Raw genomic sequence first — 21,848 nt, forward strand, 5'->3', positions numbered from 1 at the left:
CATTTACTTGCTACTCAAACAGTGCCAATCCAAATTCAAATGTAAAAACCTTTAATCACCGCCCTACCGCCCTACTCGCTATAGCTAGGTTCCCTAGCAAGCAAGCAGGTGCACTTTCCTACATACTTGTCCAAAGATTCTGGAAGGTTGAAGAGGCAGAACCCACAAAGCTTGTGGGCCTCTCAACCCCCTGACTCCTGAGAACTAGGAGGGGGAGAGCCCTTTGGAGGACCCTAGACATCCTCAAAGGGGCCCAAAATGGTCAGGATCAGGCCGCTGCTGAGCAGGAAAGTGATCCACCACCTGTCAGAGGCCCGATCTGGGCCGTTTTGGCCCCAATCCAGGATGAAATGGGCCCAAAATGGCCGAGAGTCAGGTGGGCAGGGCCACCTGACATGTGACCTCTTTGGGGAACTGCCAGAACTACAACACAGGCATGCACATTGCAGAGATTTTGCAAAAGGGTGAATGGACATAAAATTGATATCAAAAGTCACAACATTCAAAAACCAGTGGGAGAATATTTCAATTTGCTAGTTCTCAAATGGAGAAACTTCGCAGGAAAAACACGAGATTGCTGAAATTGAATTTATTTGCAAATTTGGAACAATGGATCCCCCCTGGGTTCAATCAGGTCATAGGATTTTTCTTGTATTACAGAAGCTATTTTTCTGCACTTTACACTCAGGCTAACTGCAACATGTATTATGGCTAGCTTCCTGACACTCCAGTTTACAATACCCCTCCAACCCTCTGTCTGAATTATAAGGACTGCTTCCTTTTCCCACTCCTTGTATCTAATGAAGGAAGCTCTGATGCTTGAAGGCTCATACCCTGGAAATCTAGTTGGTCTTTAAGATGCTACTGGACCCAAACCTTGTTCTTCTACTACACACCAACACAGGTACCCACCTGAAACTATCATTATTTTCATATTATATATACATCTGCATTTTCTCCAGCCTGCAACAAGATGGACAGTTTCTCTTAACTACCTCTAAGAGTTCAGAAGATAAGAAGCAAGAATGCAAATGACCAGGGGCAGGAGTTGCTTCTACAGTCCGAGGGAACATGCAGGGGAGAGGGAGATCATATCTGCAGTGGCACATGGGATATGATCTCCATCTCCCCCGCACTGCACAGAACAATTGAAAGGATTTCCTTGTACCAATACCCAGGGCTTTTTTTCTGGGAAAAGAGGTGGTGGAACTCAGTGGGTTGCCCTCGGAGAAAATGGTCACATGGGTGGGTGGCCCCGCCCCCTGATTTCCAGACAGAGGGGAGTTGAGATTGCCCTCTGTGCCGCTAGGAGGAATGGAGGGCAATCTAAACTCCCCTCTGTCTGGAGATCAGGGGGAGGGGCCACCCGCGCATGTGACCATTTTCAAGAGGTTCCGGAACTCCGTTCCACCGCGTTCCAGCTGAAAAAAAGCCCTGCCGATGCCAATGGCAAAACCTGGCATGTTCACATGATCTCAAGGTTAAAAGTGAATGAAATCACATTCCTATGTCTCAAACTGAGAACAACAGCTGACAATTTCCGTTTGCGATTAGCTGCCACCAGCCCCTTAGCTCACAGCTAACAAAAAGGATATTTCCCTCCATAACAAACAACAAACATTTCTCTGGCCAGGAGATGGCACCATAGGATCACTTCTCAAAAGACCTCTGAACAGGAAGTGTAAAATTCTCAGGTTGTGTACTGCAAAATAACACCTATGCCTTCCCAAGCTCTTTCTTGGGAGCTGTTGTTTTTCTGTTCTGTATTACATATTCAATTCTAAACACTGGGTAACAATCTAATACAGATGAGGTGGAAGAAATGCTTAATACACCGATTGGTTCACATATGGGCCACTTTGAACTAGTTACAACTATGGATATTGACAGGATTCTGGCATCTGTGAAGGTCTGTACATTGGATCCTTGCCTATCTTGGCTGCTAAAATCATGTAAGAATCACATAAACGAGCCCTTAAGGTCTATTGTAAATCTGTCACTAACTAAGGGCACCTCTCCCCAACCGCTCAAACAGTGGTTATGTGCCCACTATTTAAAAAATATCCTTAGACGAAAATGACACAGCCAGTGACAGCCCAATCTCTAATCTGCTTTTTCTAAGTAAAGTGATTGAGTGCAGTAGTTGACCAACTCCAGGTCTTCCTGGGTAACTCTGGTGGTTTGAATTTATTTCAGTTGGGATTCAGGCCAGGCTATGGGACGGAGATTGCTCTGGTGGCTTTAGATGATGATCTCTGCTTGAATTTAGACAAAGGCCTTTTTTTGTGTTACTCGTCATGGATCTGTCTGCAGCCTTTGATACAGTAGACCATGCTGTCTTGTTGAGGTGCCTGGAGACAGACGGGGTACCAAGGGATATGCCTTAGACTGGTTTAAATCATTTCTTATGGAACAGACTAAAAGGGTAGCTGTTGGGGACCAGCTATCTACAGAATGGGAATTATCTTGTGGGGTTCCACAGTGCACAATCTTATCCCCCATGTTATTCAACCTCAGTGTAAAGCCTTTAGGAGAACTCATTTACAGCTATGGAACTGGATGCCATCAATATGAAGATGACACCCAGCTCTATAACTTGCTATCCAAATCACCGCAAGATGCAGTAGAGATCTTCTGTCACTGTCCAACAGCAGTGGTCAAATGGCTGAAAGCAAACAAACTGAAACTGAACCCAGACAAGATGGAGATGACACTGGATGGGGAGGCAGAGATCTTGAAGAGCATCATACTCCCCACTTTCGATGGGGTTCATCTGACTCTTGCAGACTTAATTAAGAGCCTAGGGGTTATATTGGATCCAGAGCTACTGTTAGAAAAGCAAATTAGGGCAGCTGCAAAAAACGCTTTCCAGAAACTCAGTCTAACCTACAAGATGGCCTCCAACTCCAACATGGCCAATCTGACCACCTAGATTCATGCAATGGTAACACCGAGACTTGACTACTGTAATGCCCTGTACATAGGTCTCCCCTCTAAGTTAACTTAGAGAGCCCAGTTGGTGTAGAACAGTACAGCTTGGCTATTATCAGGAAGACCGTGAATATTTCTCCCATTCTACAGTCACTTCATTGGCTACTTATCAGTTACTGAGCCCAATTCAAGGTATTGGCTATCACCTACAAAGCTCTTCATGGCCTTGGACCACCATATCTACAGGGCCACCTCCCTCCTGAAATTCCACTATGGCAGCTTCATTCATCCAAACAAAAACTTCTGCAGCTGCCACTTTGCACACAGGCAAAATCAACAGCTGCCCATAAGGGTGCACTGTCTGTGGTGGCCACCACTTTCTAGAATGGCCTGCCTGAGGAGGTTAGAAAAGCGCCCACTCTCCTGGCCCTCCACAAACGATGCAAAACTGAATTATTCAAGAGGGCTTTTTCCTCAGATACGAGGGCTGTATTGTAAGGAAATGGTGGCAAACAGCTCCATTAGTAAAGTGATAAGGAAGGACTATAGACGGGATTGCTATTGCTGTAAATATTGAGAAGCCATAGACTTCTCTACTATTGCTGTATGTATGATGCTACTGAGTAGTTTCTATGTTGTTTAATATGTCAGTCGTAGAATTGTTTATGCTCTGTTTCAGCATTCCTTCAGCTCTGTATTGGATTTCTATTGGTTTTTAAATCTTTGCAAATGTGTTTATACCCATTACGTGTTTATTTAAATGTCTTTGACACTGACTGTACTGACTCACACTGTATAATCCACCTTGAGTCTCAGTGAAAAAGAAGAATTATATATAATGAAATAAATAAATGAAAGACACAACAGAAGGCACCCTCCTTTTCTTGGCTGGTTCCTATTGTGACGTTCTAAACCAGGGGTTCTTAACTGGTGTCCACAGACCTTCCCCCAGGGGTCCATGGACAGATTTCAGGGGGGCCCTGAACTTGGATGAGGGGAACATCACATCTATATTTTCACTAATCCCACTGAAATTATGTATTTTATTTTATTCCTTTAAAAAACATTATTCTGAGCAGGGATCCCATAGGCTTCACCAGGCTACCCAAAGGTTCGATGGCACAAAAAAGGCAGGGCCGTATTATTCATAAGGCTGACTAGGCTGAAGCCTAGGGGCCCCACAGGGACTAGGGGCCTGTCAATTTTTTTTTTGCTTAGGCACCCCCACACATAAATTACAATTAACTGATTCTCTTATTGAAGTGAAACAAATTGTCTCTTTTACTAGAACAATTATCCATAAATTAGATATATTTTTCATAAAAGTTTTATTCACTTCATAATATTACAGTAGGCAAAAAGGTAAAGGTGCAAGCACCGAGTCATTAACGACAAATGGGGGGACATCGCATCACAACGTTGTCTCAGCAGACTTTTTGTCATGAGGTGGTTTGCCATTACAGTAATGAACAATTATACTCTAAACTATGTGCTACCTTTGTAACTTCTGGCTGGGATTCAGCTTGCTGTCTCCAAGTCCAGTCCAGTCAGGCCTGGCACCAGAAGGGAACCTGGGGGTAGGCTACCATTTTGTTGGGCAGGTGTGACCCCGCTTGGGCTCTCCACAACCTTCAGGATGGGAAACCTGACAAGAACGGCACCTGGGAAGGTTTCCCACTACAATAACCCACCTGAGAGTCTCGAATTCCTCCACAGCTGGACCACCAGCTAAGGTGCGAGGCAAGTTCCAACAACTCCTCCGGACTCTCCCCCCATCCTCAGTTACCACTGTTAGGCTATATCAGGGGTCCCCAACCTGCGGCCCGTGGGCCACATGCGGCCCCCAAGCTTTTTCTGTGCGGCCCTCCAACCTGCTTATTTGCTGCAATCACTCTCAAGGCATTTTCCCTCAGACCCACAGTTATTCTTCCTGCTTCAAAAGGCACGAGCTACTGCTGTTGTTCGTGTCCCTTTCTTACAAAAAACACAACAGCAACATTGTTTCTTCTAATCTTCATGGTTCCTTCTGCCAGCCCCCCCTTGGCCTTATCCTCCATACTAGCATTTTGGCCATCTGGGGTGCTTTGCTGGCTACCCAGCAAAAAGTTGGGTGCTTTACTCAACGTTTACACTCCCCCTCTCCATGCCTTACCGTGTTGATGGCTATATAGGTGTATAAAGCAGCTGTGTGAAAGAGTACAGGAGATGTCTTTTGCAAAAAAAAAAAAAAAAAGTGGGAAAAGGACAGTAAAGGGTTGGTATTTTTGCAAAAAAAAAAAAAAAGGATACAAAGTGTTTTGCATGCTGAACATTTCTAGAGGCTCCACCCATCAAGGTTATTCCAAGTTGCTTCCAAGGTTACTGGTGAGGTTGCTGCTGCAGGCAGCAAGTCAGGAGCTGGTTGCTCTGACTTGTTGCCTTGCTTGCTTCTGCCTCTCCTCCCGCACTCACTCCCGCTAGGAATCTTCTCATGCATCAGGGACTGCAGGAGCCTGTGAGTGGCCCCTTGGGTTGAGCGCGAAGGAGCACTCCCTTAGCAGGGAAGCCTATGGGGATCCCCCTTCCCACATGTTCCTCCAGCCAAGTTCCCCTCTGCCTGGCTGCCATTCTGCTTCTCATGATTGAGGCTTGGCTGATGGGCAGTGATGTGTATGTACACCCTGCATACTATTTGAAGGCAACTTAATGGCCTGTCTTCTGCTCCAGGCAGGAGGCTGACCTTTCATTCACTCTTTCTATCTGCCCTTTTTTGGGGGATCCCCCAAAGTATTAGCATGTGTCGATTTAAACCTCAAAGCAGTGTGTTTATTAAGAAATAACTGTCATAGTATTCAACGTACTTAGGACTGCAACTCTGCCATCTGGTAGGTCAGATTCATAATCCATTTTTAAAAAATTCTTCATAGCCTGTGCATATGCCACAATGCTCCTGAGAACGGTAGAGGCAGGGGTCTCTTCTCTTCTTTACCACAGTTGAAATGAACCTCCCCAGCTAATAGCAGCTAGAGTGGGGCGAGTTTAGATCCCTAAAACTTTACTTTTAATATTTTTATTTTTTTCAAGGATAATACTGAAATTCTGCAACTGCTGCTCTACTAAAAAAATTGTAAGTTATCTCCAAAAGAAAGTGCTGTTTCAAAGAAATGAAAAATTGTAGATGAGCACCATGTCTTTAATGACAACTGGACTACTGAGTACTTGTTTTAAACAAAGATAAATCAGTTTGTCTGATATGTCTTGAAACTGCCTCAGTATTAAAGGTGTACAGTGTTAGAAGGCACTTTGAATCCTGTCACAAAAGCTACTCAATATATCAAAGAGGGGTGCAAGTGAACAAGATAAATTCTCTTTAAAAAAATCAATGTTTTTGCAGCAAAATAGTTTTAGAAAGCACTTTGAGGAGAATCTATCTACTGTGAGGGCCAGCTATCATTGTTGCTAAATGTATTGCTGTGAGTGGTAGGCCATTCACTGATGGTGAATTTGTTAAAAAGTCCATGGTTAAAGTAATGGAGGAAATATGTCCTGATAAGGTATCTTGTGGTAGTTGTGTCAGTTTATTGGCATCTACAATCACCAGACATGTTGAAGAACTAGGAAAAGAGCTGCATATGTCACTGATTCCCAAGGCAAAAAGTTTTGATTTTTTTTCTTTGGCATTAGATGAGAGCAATGACATTATAGACACTGCTCAACTACTAATATTTATCAGGGAAATAAATTCCAGCTTCAGAATTACAGAAGAGTTGTATACCCTGCAGAGTTTGAAAGACACTACAACTCCAGAAAACATATTCTTGAAGGTGTGTAAATCAGTAGAAAATCTTGGTCTGAGTTGGGATAAATTGAAAAGCATCACAAGTGATGGTGCAAGAAATACGGTGGGAAGTAAAACTGGTGTAGTTGCAAGAATCAATGAAGAGGTATCGAAATTAAACAGTACACTTCCCATGCAATTTCACTGCACATCATCCATCAGCAAGCCTTGCGTAGTAAGATTCTTCAGTGGGAAAGCGTGATGCATATTGTTGTATCCAGGATTAATAACATCAGGCATCATGGCCTTACTCATCAACAGTTTCAAAATTTTCTCTCAGAGATAGATGCAAAATATGGAGACATACTGAACCATGCAGAAGTCAGGTGGCTTAGCAGAGGCAAAGTCCTCAAAAGTTTTTTCAGTCTTCGTCATGAAGCGGATGTCTTTCTCAAGGAGAAAAGTCTAGAAGTACTTTCTGACCCTGGATGGATTTTTGATTTAGGAAGCAAGTTAGTGAAAGAAACTTGTCAAACTTCTCATGCTGCAATGAACTAAAATTTGAGAAGGACAGGAATTTGCAATTCCATGTTGAAGGACATGTCGAAGCACTGAACCTATTTCAGGTGGAATTCCAGAACAGATTCACTGATTGCCATAAGCACAGAAAGGAAATAAGAATGTTTCAAAATCCATTTGAAGTAGCCCCAAAAGATGCAAGTAACTTTTTTCAGATGGAACAAATTGATTTGCAAGCCACTGATCTTCCCAGAGACATTTACAAAGAAAATAGTCTGTTCAATTTCTATTGCGGTCTACCTGGTACATTTATCAACCTAAAGACATTTGCTGTAGGATTGTTCACAGTCTTTGGCACCACATACACCTGTGAAAAAACAGCCCTGCAAAAATAATACAACCCCAGTAACACCCGCCAATCACCATACACACACATACACACCACTTATAGACTGATTGTTCACATACAACCTTTGTGATTACCTTTTTCAAAGTGGTAAGAGCACATGAAGTATTACCAAGCTCCCCAGCAACCAGCCTCTTCCTCAACTGCCTGGCTCTAGTTACCGACTCCGCTCTGCTGGGCTAAGCCAGTTAACTCAGGGGGGCTGCACAAGACCACAACCTGAACGAGGGAGATATTATAAAAGTAAACCCTAAAATGCCCTCAAGCCTCCCAGGCGCTGGCTGGCGTGTCTGGGCACTCCTTACCGAGGGGCCCCCGCCAGGCCGCTTCGCGCCGAGCCGACCCCGCGTGCCCAGGAGCGGCGCGTCCAGGCGCTTTTCCCTCACGCCGCTCGCCGGCCGCCCTCAGAGTTCGGCTCCGGAAGCCGCGCCGGGCCCCCGTTGGCCGCCAAGGCAGGCCCGCTGCTCAGCTCCGGCGAGGCCTCCCAATCCCCTCGCCTCAGAGAAAGCCTCGCTTCGCAGCCCCCGGAGGAGGGACGAGGCCGCTGCGGACGTCCCCGGAGCTCCCCCGCCGGCAAAGCGGCTCCGGGCGGCCCCCCAGGCTGCGGCGCGGCGCGGGCGAGGCGCGGCGGCCTCCTCTTTCCCCGCCCTGCGGAGGCCGCGTCGGGGCGGCGCCTGCCCGCCCGCCCGCCCGCCCGCCTCTCGCGCTGGGCCAGTCGGCGGCCGGCTGCGCTGCTGCTGCTGCTGCTGCGACGGGCGGCGGAGGCCCGGGCCGGGCTGTGGCGGTGCGGCGAGGCCGGGGCGATCGGTGCCCGCCGGGCTCCTCCTCCGCGAGGGCCGGCGGCGGCTGCTTGGGCTGCTTCTGCCTGGGCGGCATGAAGGGCAAGGAGGAGAAGGAGAAGGAGGCCGGCGGCGGCGCGGGGCTGCCGGGGAGCGGCGGCGGGCCGGGCCTGGGCGGAGGCCTGGCGGGAGGCAGCCCGGAGAAGAGCCGCAGCGCCCAGGAGTACAAGGAGCAGGGCAACCGGCTCTTCGTCAGCCGCAAGTACCCGGAGGCCGCCGCCTGCTACGCCAGGGCCATCGTGAGTCTGGCCGCCCGCTGGGGGGTGAGACGGGCAGGGCAGCGGGGCCTTTCCCGGCGGGGCTGGGAGTGGGGAAGGCGCGCCTCTGGGCATGGGCAGAGGGCCTTTGGCGGGAGCTGGCTGGGAGGGCAGGCTTCGGCCGGCCCACGAATGCGAAAGGGGCTGAGAGTAGAGAGTGCCGCTGAGCATGGGCAGAGAACCTCGGGCAGGAAGGGAAGGTATTGGCTGCCCCAAGAATATGAAAGGGGCTGAGAGTAAAGAGTGCTTCTGAGCATGGGCAGAGAACCTCGGGCAGGAAGGGAAGGTATTGGCTGCCCCAAGAATATGAAAGGGGCTGAGAGTAAAGAGTGCTTCTGAGCATGGGCAGAGAACCTCGGGCAGGAAGGGAAGGTATTGGCTGCCCCAAGAATATGAAAGGGGCTGAGAGTAAAGAGTGCTTCTGAGCATGGGCAGAGAACCTCGGGCAGGAAGGGAAGGTATTGGCTGCCCCAAGAATATGAAAGGGGCTGAGAGTAAAGAGTGCTTCTGAGCATGGGCAGAGAACCTCGGGCAGGAAGGGAAGGTATTAGCTGCCCCAAGAATATGACTGACAGTAAAGAGTGCCTCTGAGCATGGGTAGAGAACCTCGGGCAGGGAGGGAAGGCATCGGCTGCCGCAAGAATATGAAAGGGACAGAGTAAAGAGTGCCTCAGAGCATGGGCAGAGTTTGGTTTGCCTCAAGTCAGCCCAAGAGGGGAGGCATTCGTCCCAAGAAGACGGAGCACGAACAGAGCTGGTGTTTTGTATCTTGGGAGGAATGGGATCAGGACCCCTGAGCGTGAGCAGAGTGTGGGTTTTGCTTAGGGCCATCAGTGGTTCACAATGGGAAGGAGGTAAATAAGGGATCGGCCCCCCCCCTTCATCCCAGTGGGCCAGGACTGAGAACATTTTATTTCAAGGCTGCTGGTGGGCTTAGCAGCAGGACAGGAGGACTGGGAGTCACCTGAGCCCAAAGACATAAATAAAAGTATAGTGGCCAGGAGCTCCTTGGAGGAAGGGCGGGAGAGAAGTAAACAGGAAAAAGGATGCCTTTGAGCATGGGCTGAGCGTGCCCCATCAATGACCCATAGCTGACATCCACACATTTTGTGCTTTAACAAAATGTCTTGTGCAGGCCTGCAAAATCCACCTGCCAGGCAGCCTTGAGTCAATTTCCTCTCCATGGCCCACTGGTAGAGATGAAGGAAGAGGTCAGGGCTTTTTTTCAGCTGGAACGTGGTGGGACGGAGTTCCGGAGCCTCTTGAAAATGGTCACATGGCTGGTGGCCCCGCCCCCTGGTCTCCAGACAGAGGGGAGTTGAGATTTGCCCTCCGCGCCATGGCAATCTCAACTCCCCTCTGTCTGGAGATCAGGGGGCAGGGCCACCAGCCATGTGACCATTTTCTCCGAGGGCAACCCACTGAGTTCCACCACCTCTTTTCCCAGAAAAAAAGCCCTGGAAGAGGTGAATAGGCAGGATGGGCTGTAGCAATGCCTGAGAAGGGGGCAAAAAGCAAGACGGAGGAAGCGCTGTGCAGTTGGGATGGCAACCGATAGGACGTTGGCGCTGGATGGGGTGGAACCCAGGTTCCGCTGTTGTTCTTTCGTTTTACATGACATTGTTAACCTATCTTCCTACAAGGAAGGCAGCATCCATGGTTCACTCCTCCTCCCATCAATTCCTGTCAACAACCTTGTGAGGTAGGTTAGGCTGAGATAATCATGTCTGATCCGATATCAACCAGTGAATTTCCTGGCCAGTAAACTTCCTTGTTTGTTTGGAAGATAACTGTCAAAATCACTTTTTTTAAAAAAACCCACAAAAATCTAAATTTCCAAATAGTCGAAACGATTACTGTGTAGTGGTGAAACTCTGAATAAGCTTCAGAGGCAAAGCAGGATTTGACCCCAGTCTGATGCCGCTGTGCTCCATCTATTGCACCATAAGGATTTTCTGCCACTTGTTGGGGGGTGGGTGGGGGGAGAGTATGAGTTAACCCAGAGGCACCTGAACTGTTATCATACCAGCACTGTGAATCTAGACTCAGTCTTCTAAACAGTATAGGATGTGACTCAGCTCTGTGGGCCTAGTTATTCACCTGCCAAATGATTTAAGAATTTACATGAGAACCCCAGGCAAAAAAAATGTGGGGAGGAGCTCCATCTCAGCCGTGGAGAACCTGTTCTGCATGCTTAAGGTCCCAAGTTCAGTTCCTGTAATCTCCAGTTAAAAAATCTTCAGTGGCAGGTATCAGGAAAGACTGTTCTCTGTTTGTAGCAGAGAGCCACTGCCAAGCAAGGTGGACCACTGGCTTGTCTCCACATAGCATAGAACTGGTCTGGACTTCATTCTGGGGTCTGCACCTAGTCCAAGGCCAAAGAGATGCCTGAAGGCACCTCGCGCCCTTTTAGAAGTGTATGTAAAGGACCCCAACTACATGATCCAGGCCTCCCCCAGGCAAAGGAGGTGCTAGTGGCTGAAATGGGTCCCCAAGAAGTAAGCTCTTGTCTTTAGAAATTCATAGTGGAATCCAGTTGTGTTAGTATATAAAGGTACTGTAGTACTGTGGTTTATTTTGGTTGCAGAGACATACCACAACTACCAGTTTGAAATTAAGATGTATCTTTGATGCGGGTAGTCCCTGGTTTGAATCGTCCCTCTGCCATAGGAGATGGCTTTCCCTTTCATCGTTAGCAAAGGTGGGGGATGTAGCTAATCTAGGAGGCCAGTCATGTATTCTCAGCCTGGCAAGAGTGGTTGTTGTGAGAACTGCACAGATTTGGGACTGGGATTATGTATGTTTCCATGGAACATAAGCAGGTGCTTTCTCTCCCCCTTCCCAAAGCCAAAGCAACATTAAACTATAGGTTTCTTCCATTCAAACCCTCAGCTACCTCATTTTTCTGCCTGTGTGGTGCAGATGTGAATTAAACTCCCAGGGATTTCCACCCATTTACGTTCAAAATATAGCATGTGGTTGAGTGAACCATCTGGTAATGCAGAGACCAGCTCCTGGTTTTTACATTCTCAGTGAGAGACACCCATTTATTCTCCTCCTTCAGAGGCAGCTGAAGATACAACCTGAAACCAGCTCCACCCAGCACTGCCCAATCTATTCAAGATTGCCTGGCATTCAGACGATGCAGATGTGCAACATGCATTAAGATCTAAAACATCCCCCCTTTTGTTCTTTTTAAAATATTCAGTCTGATAAAGAGTTCTGGAGAACTTGAACACTGGCATGATATTTTGCGTTACTTGGGCTAGATTTTGCCTTGGCGAAGAACCAGGGCTATCCCTGTCATGATAATAGTTCCCTTTGAAGATATATTTATATTGGGGAACATTCAGTACATTTTGTCAGATTCTGACAATATTTACGAACAAAACCTGTGCTGAGGATCATCCTGGTAAGCTGTCTACTGATGCCCAAAATCCTGTAGAGACTGGCCCATGTGGCACTCACCACATCTTGTGTCATTGAGTTCCAAAAGGTAACTTACCCATTGCATAAAAGAGTCCTGTGTCTTGACTCTGTTGCTATTTTTGCCACATAGATCTTTTGCTTTGGCTCTGGAAGTTGAAAGCTCATCATTGGAAGGTGGGGATCCTAAACCCTTTCATTAATATGTTGAAGCATCAGCCAGACTTTTGAACACTTTCCTCTTTCTTTCAGAACCGGAATCCTCTAGTGGCTGTTTACTACACCAACCGTGCCTTATGCTACCTGAAGATGCAGCAGCATGACAAAGCCCTGGCTGACTGTAAGCATGCCCTGGAGCTGGACAGCCAGTCGGTGAAGGCCCACTTCTTCCTGGGTCAGTGCCAGATGGAGATGGAGAACTACGATGAGGCTATTGCGAACCTTCAGAGAGGTGAGTCGGGAGGACTTGGCCAGGCTGGAGCATCTGGGGTGGGGGCCCGTGGCTTAGCAGAAGCCAATGGCCAAGTGGTTGGGAAAATGTAAAAAGAGGCAATGGAATGTAGTGATTAGAACCTGGGAGTCCTGGATTCAACTTCCCAGTCTGTCACGGAAGCTAGTTGAGTGACTTTGAACCAGTCATTTTCTCTCTCGGTTTAACCTACCTTACAGAGTTGTTAGGATAAAATGGAAGAGAGGAGTACCACAGACACTGCCCCAAGGTTCTTGTAGGAAGGGCCAGATAAACAGATGCTGGATAGATGGAATTAGTGGGGTGCCCTTACGTTCCCCTAGGTATAGAATGAGGGTCGCCAGATAATTTTGCAAACTAACATTGCACCATATAGTGTTCCTCACATCCAGGCTGGCTTCTGAAACGCGGAGGCTGTTGCATTCAGCACTTCCCACTGATACGGAACGGTGTAATATACACAGCTCTCTTCAAATGTGTGGCCTATGTGGAAGAATTTCCTTCCCGGAACATAGGACCCTTGTCTCTTTCAGCCTACAACCTAGCCAAGGAGCAACGCTTGAACTTTGGGGACGACATTCCTAGTGCTCTGCGAATTGCCAAGAAGAAACGCTGGAATAACATTGAGGAGAAACGGATCAGTCAGGAAGACGAGTTGCATTCCTATCTAACCAAACTCATCATGGCAGAGAAGGAGAGGTAAACTGGGGAATGATCTGCTGGTCATAACTGGTGGGGGCAAGGGAGTCTTGAAAGATGCTGGACCCTCTACAGGAGCGTGTGCATCATCTTGCCCCGTATTTCCTAAGTGTAACCAAGAGAATTAAAAGGGTTCTAAATGTTACCTCTGTAATCTCTACAACCAACAGCTCTGCAAGGTAATTCCAGAATTATTCTTGAGAGAGGTGGGCCTTGTCAAGGATCATTTGGGGAGTTTCTGCCAAGGCTGAGATGAGCCAGAGGCTTCCTGCCTCTTGCTCTTACTGGGGTACTGCACCCCCTTGTTCTTGTTTCCGATTAGTTCATCCTAATTTAAGCCCACAGTTCCAGGAACACAAACTGCATGTGTATGTCCTCTTAGAGGCCACAATTGGAAATTATAGGAGTCCAGCAGTGAAAATCCGATGCACATCTAGTCTAAGGAAGTCCTGCTGTGCTTAGTGTACATAGGACTGCAACCTTAGAGAACCTTTGAGAGGTAAATCGGTTCTTGAACTTCAGAGCAAAGCTGTGTGGGAGGGCACACCCAAGAAAATCCCCCACTCAGAAAAAGAGCTGGTTGGAAGGAGTGATGGGCTTTGATTTTTTCCCCGGCACTGAATTCTCGGCATGAAGGGATGCTTGTTTACTAGCATGAAACGTGGGCGGCACTGGCACACTTGATTCCAAGCCCCTCTTTTCCACTCTGAAATGGTACAATTGAGAAACAGCTGTACTACATCTTTCTAAGACTTTCTTAGGACCCTAAAGGTCCAACTCAGCATGTCGGGGAGGAGAGATTGCTATTGTTCTTTGTGAGTCCTTCATCTTCTGCAGACTTCTCACATGAGCTATACCTGTTATTAACTGTATGCTTCTTTCATTGGGAACTAGAGATTGATTAGGTGTTCTGCTTGTTTACCAACCACCCAGTTCCCCAGTAGGCGCACTTTCTGAGTGGGCAGAGGTGCTCTTAGGTGTGGATAAACCTAGACTGATTGTTCTGGAGGACTTCATCATCCGTGCTGAACGATCCACATTATGACTGGCCCTGGAATTTATAGCTTTCCTGGCAAGCCTGGGTCTCTCTCAAACAGTGACTAGGCATGTGCGGTTCGGGAATCTGATTTGGAAAAAAATGCCCAAATTGGACCCGATTTGTAAAGATTTGGAATTTCCAAATCGGGGCCAGCAGCCATTTGAGGGACAGGAAGGCTAGAGGCGGCAGCTCCGGCCTTCTCCACTGCCCTGCAGGCTCAGGAGGTGGTATGGCGGTAGAGGAGCCAGCTGGCTCCAGGCCGTCGCAGCCTTGTGCTGCCATGCATGCTGGCGCGGGCAGCGGCGGCCCACCGCCCAGCTGATCACCCTCCGGCCAGGTAAGTGGGTGGGGGTGGAGGGGTTGCCCCGGGGAGGGGGAGGGGGGAGTTGCTCCCCCCTCACTTCAGTATGCTCCGAACATTTACAAAACATACCGAAGCGAGTAAAATACCATAAGCCGCTTCGGAATTATGGTATTTCCGGATTTTTTCCCCGCTTTGGGTAAACTTGAAGCAGGAAACCCGAATCTTTTCAGGATGCACACCCCTAATTAGTGACAGGCCCTATGCATGAAAGATGCTATACCTTGGATTTAATATTTTGAGTTGACTGTTTGAGGGAAAGTCTTGTTTCAGAGTTGGAGATTTGGACTGAAACATGGCCGGACCGTCATCTGCTGAAGGCAAAAGTGAATATGGCCTCAACATCCTGCAAAAATGATTCACCCACAAAGGCTCATGTTGCCGTCTATATTCCAAAATGCCCTAGGAAGATTTGGGGTTCCAGACACACACTCTACGGAGACTGTGGTGGGAGCTTGAAATGCAAAGCTCCTTGAAGCTATTGACAGCGTTCCTCTCGCTGACTTTTCCAGCCCTTGGGATGGAAGCCAGTCCTGTGCTGCCTATAAAGACGCTCAAACCAAACAAAGGCACTCCCGGTTCCAGTAAGCCAGTCGATGAAGAGGAATACCCCACCCGGGAGAAAACACACTTACAACAATATAATCAGTTTAAAGTGTCCAAGTGCTCAAGTGCTAATTTCTCATATATAACACCACACTCCCCAAACATTCTACTTGTATACTCAAAACGTCAAGGAGGTGACTCCAGGAAAAGTCCTCAGGTAAGTATCTTTAGGGTAAAATAGTTCTTATATGTCCTTTACTAATGTTCTCTTCTTTATTCAGCTGTTTGGGGAGTGTGGTGTTATATATGAAACGTGTTCATATTGTTGATTGTATCAATTGTGATGAACTGTATATGAGAAATTAGCACTTGAGCACTTGGACACTTTAAATTGTATAAATTGATTATATTGTTATAAGTGTGTTTTCTCCCTCACTCTGAAACTGATAGAGCGTACTTGGCTACTCTTTGGAAGACCTATGAAGCAGCAAGGAGAGCAGCAAAAAGACATTATTTCTCCTAAGTCTGAACCTTTATATTCTCAAGAACAGAGAATAAATTGTGAGATCTTTGCAAAGTTTTTGCTGATAAAATGGCACAACTATGCTCTAATTTGGGTGCCTGCTGAAATTTAGACGAGATGGAAGAAATGCTTAATATACCATCTGGATCACGTATGGACAACTTTGAACTAGTTACAGTGAGTCATAGTGAAAAGATCTTGGCATCTGTGAAAGCCACTACTTTGGCGCTGAATCCTTGCCCATCTTGGCTGTTAAAATCAAGCAAGGACCACATACATAAGCCACTGAGGTCTGTAAATCTTATCTGCTGTTTCTGGGCAAAGTAGCCGACCAGGTCTTCTAGTGCTGTGGACCCTTGTTGGATTGAAATCAGGCCAGGCCACGGGTCAGAGGGTTCTAGTCGCTTTAGTGGATGATCTCTGCTTGAATATAGACACAGGCCATGCTTCATTATTACTCCTCCTGGAAATAACTGCTGCGGATATAGTAGACCATGCCATCTTGTTGAGGTGTTTGGAGGCAGAAGTGGGTATCAAAGCTTTGGACTAATTTAAATTATTTCTCATGGAACAGACTCAAAGGGTCGCTGTATCCAGAGTGGGAATTATCTTGTGGAGTTCCACAGTGTGTAGTCTTATCCCCCATGTTATTCAACCTCAATGTAAAGCCTTCAGGGGAAATGCATTTGAAGCTCTGGAATTGGATGCCATCAATATGCAGATGACACCCAGCTCTATATCTCACTATCCAAATCACTGCAGGGTGCAGTAGAGATCTTGGGATACTGCCTGATGTCTGGGATCAAATGGCTGAAAGCAAACAAACTGAAATTGAACTCAGACAAGACGGAAATTATAATTGTTGGGAAGACAGAGATCTTGAAGGACATTGTACTCCCCACTTTAGATGGAGTTTCTCTGACCCTTGCAGACTCAGTTGAGAGGGGGTTGTTATACTGGATCCAGCACAACTACTAGAAAAGCAAGTTAAAGCAGCTGCAAAAATAGTTTCTACAACCGCAGTCTGGCCTGGAAGATGGTCCCCTACCTCGATGTGGCGGAACTGTTCCCCTGGATCCATGCCATGGTATAACATCCAGACTTGACTGCTGTGATGGGCTGTGCAGAGGTCTCCCCTCTAAGTTAGCTCAGAGGCTCCAGTTGGTGCAGAACAGTGCCGCTTGGCTATTGTTGGGAGCCAGGAATAGCAAGAACATGACTGCCATTCTGCACTACTGGGCTCAGTTGGCGATCACGTACCAAGCTCTGCATGGTCTTGGTCCAGCGTATCTGTGGGCCCACCTCTCTCCCTGTGTTCCACCGTGGCAGCTTTGCTCCTCTGAAGAGGTGCCAGCTTGCACACGGGCAAAATCATCAGCTGCCCATGCCACGTGCATTCTCTGTAGCGGCTCCCACCTTATGGAAGAGCTTTCCTGGAAAGGTCAGGAAAGTTCCTGCTCTCCCGGCTTTCTGCAAACATTGCAAAACTGCATTATTCCAGAGAGCTTTTTACTCTGATGGGAGGCTGTACTTTATGGAGGTGGTCTCAAAGAGGTGCATCAATAGATGGGGACCGTAGACTTTACTACTTTGTGCCGTCTGTTGCTTTAAGTATGATTCTACTGGGTAGTTCTATGTTGTTTAATATGCCAGTTTCAACATTTCTTCAACTCTGTATTGGATTTCTCCTGGCTTTAAATCTTGCAAATTTGTATTTGTATACCCCATTACATTGTTTACTGAAATTCCTTTGAAATTGACTGTACTAGCTTATTCTGGGTAATCCACCTTGAGTCTCAATGAGAAAAGTGGACCATGGATAAATAAATAAATAAACAAACCCCCAACCGCCATTGTTGCTCCAACCGCATTGTGGCGTGAGCAGGATCAACTTGTGTTTTTTGCCTGTCCCGCCTTCTAACTTGGAGTGGCTTCTGACACCGACTCCCTCCACAGCCCACTGTATTTGTGCAGTCTTATCTGCTGGCTGGTGTGTGTTCTTCCTCACCCTTCTGTTTTTCTTGCAGAGAGTTAGACGACTGTCGGCGGGCCCAGGAAGAGGAGAATATGGATGAAAACCGGAGCCGGGCGCAGCTGGCAAACATTGAAACCAAACACGTGAGGGCCCTTGTCTGTCTGGGTCCATTTGTTGGGGGCTTTATTCATTCTGGTACTTGACAGTTGCCAACATCTTCCTGCCCTTGGCTTCTTTAGCCAGGCCCCCTGATCTACAAGCACGCCTGCTGGGCCAAATGGTAGCAGGGTTTTCTCTTCACTAATACCTCGTGCCAGTTAACTAACAATCCCTTCTCCTTGTTTCCATTTTTAGCCAGTACTTTGCCTCTCTCTCTGCTAGCGTTTGCATCAAGTAAACGAGTATCGGGGATGTTGCTGTGAGGTTCAGGAGCATCCGTGTTCCTGCCCTTAGGAGCTCCTTTATCCATCCCACCAGTCTCTTTCCTCTTGGACTTGCAGAGCCTCAGAACTCAAGAGGGGAAGTGGATTGCAGCACCCGGACCTCCGCTTCTCCGCTGGGTGCCTCTTGCCCAGCCTGGAGAGAGAACCCAACTGCCTCCACACTGGCCTGCTTCTCAGGCCCTTAAGGGGCTGCACATCCTCAGTCAGTTTCCCTGAAGTTTCATTAGAACAAGTCTCATGAGTCCTCCAGCCTCTTTTCGCTGGAGCTCCTTGAGCTCCAGCCTCTTTTCGCTTTCCATTGTTCTGGCCAGGCTAAATTGCCAGCAGGAGTTGGCGGTGATTGAAGTGCTGCTGTACTGTTGATGCAGCACTCTTATTCATTGCTGCTGTTGTACTGATCGGCTAGGCAGCCATTGGCTGTGGTTGAGTTGGGGCCTTAAAGGGCCCATACTCTGTTGTAGCTGTTCCAGCTTTTCCCCATGTTGCCACTGTCTGGTGGGCTTCCCTATTGCTGGTTCCCAAGTGGTCGTCATGTGTCTCCGGGATAAGTCCAGGGGCGTCTCTGGCAATGGGGTTGGGTCCACTCTCAGACAATTGCTTTAAAGAGGATTTCCCCACTAATATTTCTCTGCCCAGGAAGACCAAAACCGATACCTTCCACATGGTGTCAACTGTTTGAACGAGAGATGCAAGCCCATACCCGTACCGCCCCAGGAGAGCAGCCAGAGACAATTTCATTCTGCTCCACAGCCGGCCTGCATCCCTTCTTGCTCATTGCTCCGTCTCTCTTTCAGGAAAAGTACCTAGCAGACATGGACGAGCTCTTCTCCCAAGTGGATGAGAAACGGAAGGTGAGAGCGAGCGCTGATGTTGGAGTCGGGGCCTCTGGCCAAGCAAAGAGGATTCAGGAGGAGGGAGCCCCAGGCCCCCCTTGCACTGCAGCACTGCGCCAGTCCATAGGATGCAGTTGCTTTGTGCAGGCGCGTGTGGGATCTCCTTGTGCCTCTCTGAGCTCTTGGCCACGTCACTCGACTCTCCGCACTCCACCGCTGCGGTTCACAGAATACTGCCTGCGTCCCCATTTATCTGCCTTTATCCCTTGTTAAACTGAGTCAGCTGCTTTCAGTGTTCAGTGCCTCCTGGAACAGGCTTCGTCCACATGAAGTTGGTAATATTGTTTTGGAAACGAACTACAGTCGTATTGTCCTTGCACACCATGGGAGCCCACGGAGGAAATTCCGTTGGTCTGTCGGGGGCCTGGTTATGTTGCATTCATTATTGGCATGAGCCACACATCTTGCTAATAGTTGTGAGTTTATATATTGTGCTCTTCCTCCACGTATGTATTGTGCTCTTCCTCCATTGTGCTCATATTGATACACACAGAAGATCTCCCAGCTAAACCTTTTCAACAGCCTTGTGATATAGAATTGGCAGGAAGATTAGTGAATGGGCCACCGCCATGCCATGGTTTTTATGTCTGAGCGAGGGATTTGTATCCAGACCTCTCTCAGCCCAAGTATAGCGTTCTGTCCATTGTAGCTCACTCACTGTTTAGGTGGCTGTCTGCTGGGATGTTACTGAACTCTCTCTCTCTCTCTCTCTCTCTCTCTCTCTCTCTCTTGAATCAGAAACGAGACATCCCTGATTATCTGTGTGGCAAGATCAGCTTTGAACTGATGCGAGAACCTTGCATCACGCCCAGTGGAATTACCTATGACAGGAAAGACATAGAAGAGCATCTCCAGGTAAGGTGATCTCTCAATGGAATGGATGCATTCTTATGCCGGAGCTAGGCTTGGAGAAGTTAGAATGACTTCCTAACACAACTGATGAGGCGGCACCCAAAGCCCGGTGTCTGCTGGGATTCCACAAAGGTGCCGATTATCGGGTCAAGTGGGCTTCCAAACCTTTTCATCCCTCTTGACTTCAAAAGTGTGTTTAGAAGTATTTGTGAGCAGTGTCGATTGAAAGAGGCCAGAATAGTGACCAAAAAAAGATTTACCGGGGTAGGAACAAAGTACCCAAGGTCTCCAAGTGAACTTCTTAGCAGTGTGGGGATTTAAACCTCTTAAAACGTACTCAAGTCATGCCTGCCTCCCACTGTCACAGACCCGGCGTGCGAGACCTCTTGTGGTGAACCAGCCAGGAGGGAAAGTGTCAATTAACTTGTGTGTCCACAGTGAGCAACTTCTAATTTCTTTTGTGTCAGCTGAGTGGAGCTTTTGTGTAACAGGGGCCAGGGGGTACATGGTGGGGCCATATGGCTGGTTTTTCAAGGAGCATTTTCTTGCTCATCTGACCGATGTTCTTTCTTTTTTCCTTCTCAGCGCGTTGGCCACTTCGACCCCGTGACCCGAAGCCCTTTGACCCAAGACCAGCTGATCCCAAATCTCGCCATGAAAGAGGTGATAGATGCATTCATATCAGAAAACGGCTGGGTGGAAGAGTACTGACGAAACAAGGGGAGAAGGCCAGGCCTGCTCGCCCGTACCCTCACGGCTGCCCCAGCCATGGCAGCGAAGGCACATCATGGACCGCTCTCCGAGCTAGCTGGGCCAGCAAAATGCCTTATTGTCTGTTTTGCTATCTGCCTCTCCTTCCTTTTCCCGCTTTTGATACCAGAGCTGCTTTGGCTGGCATTGCTAGGTTAGGGCATTCGCTCACTGAAGGGCAAGGGTCATGGGATGGCTCGTTCTCTCTGTCCACTTCCGGGCAGCTTTCCGACAGGGCGAACGGGAGCGAGGACCCCAGCTTGGCCTTCAGAAGGGTGAAGAAATCCAGCCCCACAGGGGACCGCTCTAAGAGGGCTCTTTCCAGTAATGCTTTCCCAAGGACCCTGAGGAGCACCCTGAAGACTGGAACTCCTTTGGAAGCTGCCGCAGGAGGACGCTCGGGCACCGAACCCGCGCCCAGCTCTCCAGCGAACACCCGTTTCTTCCCATTGCCACGCTGCTGTTTGAAGGTCCGTCTTCTGGAGCAAGCGCAAAGCTTGCTGTGAGAAGCCACATGCTTTCCCTCACCCCCTCCTCCGCTTGCTTTGAGCTGTCGTTTCTGGCCTCCTTTCTTTCTGTACAAAGTTGCATTTCCATATTCCATCTCCTGTCTGTCCGGGATAGCTGTTGTATCTTTGTAAATAAATAGCCTCTTGTTTCAAGGCAGGGGCATTTAGAAATAATTATTTTATCAACATTGACTGGAATTTGGGTTTGTTCTGGGTAGACGATACACCTGTCTAGGGGGTGAGGTAGAGAGAGAGACGATTTTGGCTCCTTTCAGGTAGCTGTTTCCCCATAAACCAATCTGTGAAAGTTCATAATGCTTTTTAATTACCCCTCTTCTCCCCCCCCCCCCCCCCGGAATAATACCTGTATGTCTTGGAACATTGAGGGGAATTTAGAGACTTCTTTTTAAAAGGAGGCAGTGGCAGGCCTGCTGTCTAGCTTCAGTGAACTATGTTGCAATGTCATCCATGCTGTTAAATAAATATTTGAGTAAGCAGCATTAATAAGCCTGGCTGTTTCATGGCTGAAGTTTAAGAAGGCAAGGAGACAGTTCTCCCCTCCTTGTTTCTGCTGGGCTGAGGGGAGGGGGGCTTCCTTTGAAAATGAAATCCAGACTGTAGTAGAAGCTCCACTGTGTCGGGTCATGCCTTTTG

General features: G+C 48.0%; 1 protein-coding gene across 2 annotated transcripts; it reads left to right on the forward strand.

The window, feature by feature from the left end:
* The first annotated feature begins 8,315 nt into the window (after window positions 1–8,315).
* STUB1 (STIP1 homology and U-box containing protein 1) lies at window positions 8,316–21,347 on the forward strand. Of its 2 annotated transcripts, none has more exons than XM_054992366.1 (7): window positions 8,316–8,691; window positions 12,388–12,586; window positions 13,138–13,303; window positions 17,800–17,890; window positions 18,985–19,041; window positions 19,822–19,938; window positions 20,521–21,347. In XM_054992366.1, exons 1-7 carry the CDS (start codon window positions 8,488–8,490, stop codon window positions 20,644–20,646), a joined length of 960 nt encoding a protein of 319 aa, XP_054848341.1. In that variant the 5' UTR covers window positions 8,316–8,487; the 3' UTR covers window positions 20,647–21,347. The 2 variants fall into 2 exon arrangements, with proteins under 2 accessions (XP_054848341.1, XP_054848340.1); XM_054992365.1 differs by having other exon boundaries at window positions 8,317–8,715.
* Window positions 21,348–21,848: the final 501 nt, after the last annotated feature.

Source organism: Eublepharis macularius, chromosome 12 (genome assembly GCF_028583425.1).
Source record: "Eublepharis macularius isolate TG4126 chromosome 12, MPM_Emac_v1.0, whole genome shotgun sequence".
In the NCBI taxonomy this organism is placed as follows: Eukaryota; Metazoa; Chordata; class Lepidosauria; order Squamata; family Eublepharidae; genus Eublepharis; species Eublepharis macularius.

Coding starts and splice junctions, on each gene's coding strand:
- STUB1 (XM_054992365.1), top strand. CDS start 8,488: ATGAAGGGCAAGGAGGAGAAGGAGAAGGAGGCCGGCGGCGGCGCGGGG. Junction 8,716..12,387: donor GTCTGGCCGCCCGCTGGGGG/GTGAGACGGGCA, acceptor TCTTTCTTTCAG/AACCGGAATCCTCTAGTGGC. Junction 19,939..20,520: donor ACATAGAAGAGCATCTCCAG/GTAAGGTGATCT, acceptor TTTCCTTCTCAG/CGCGTTGGCCACTTCGACCC.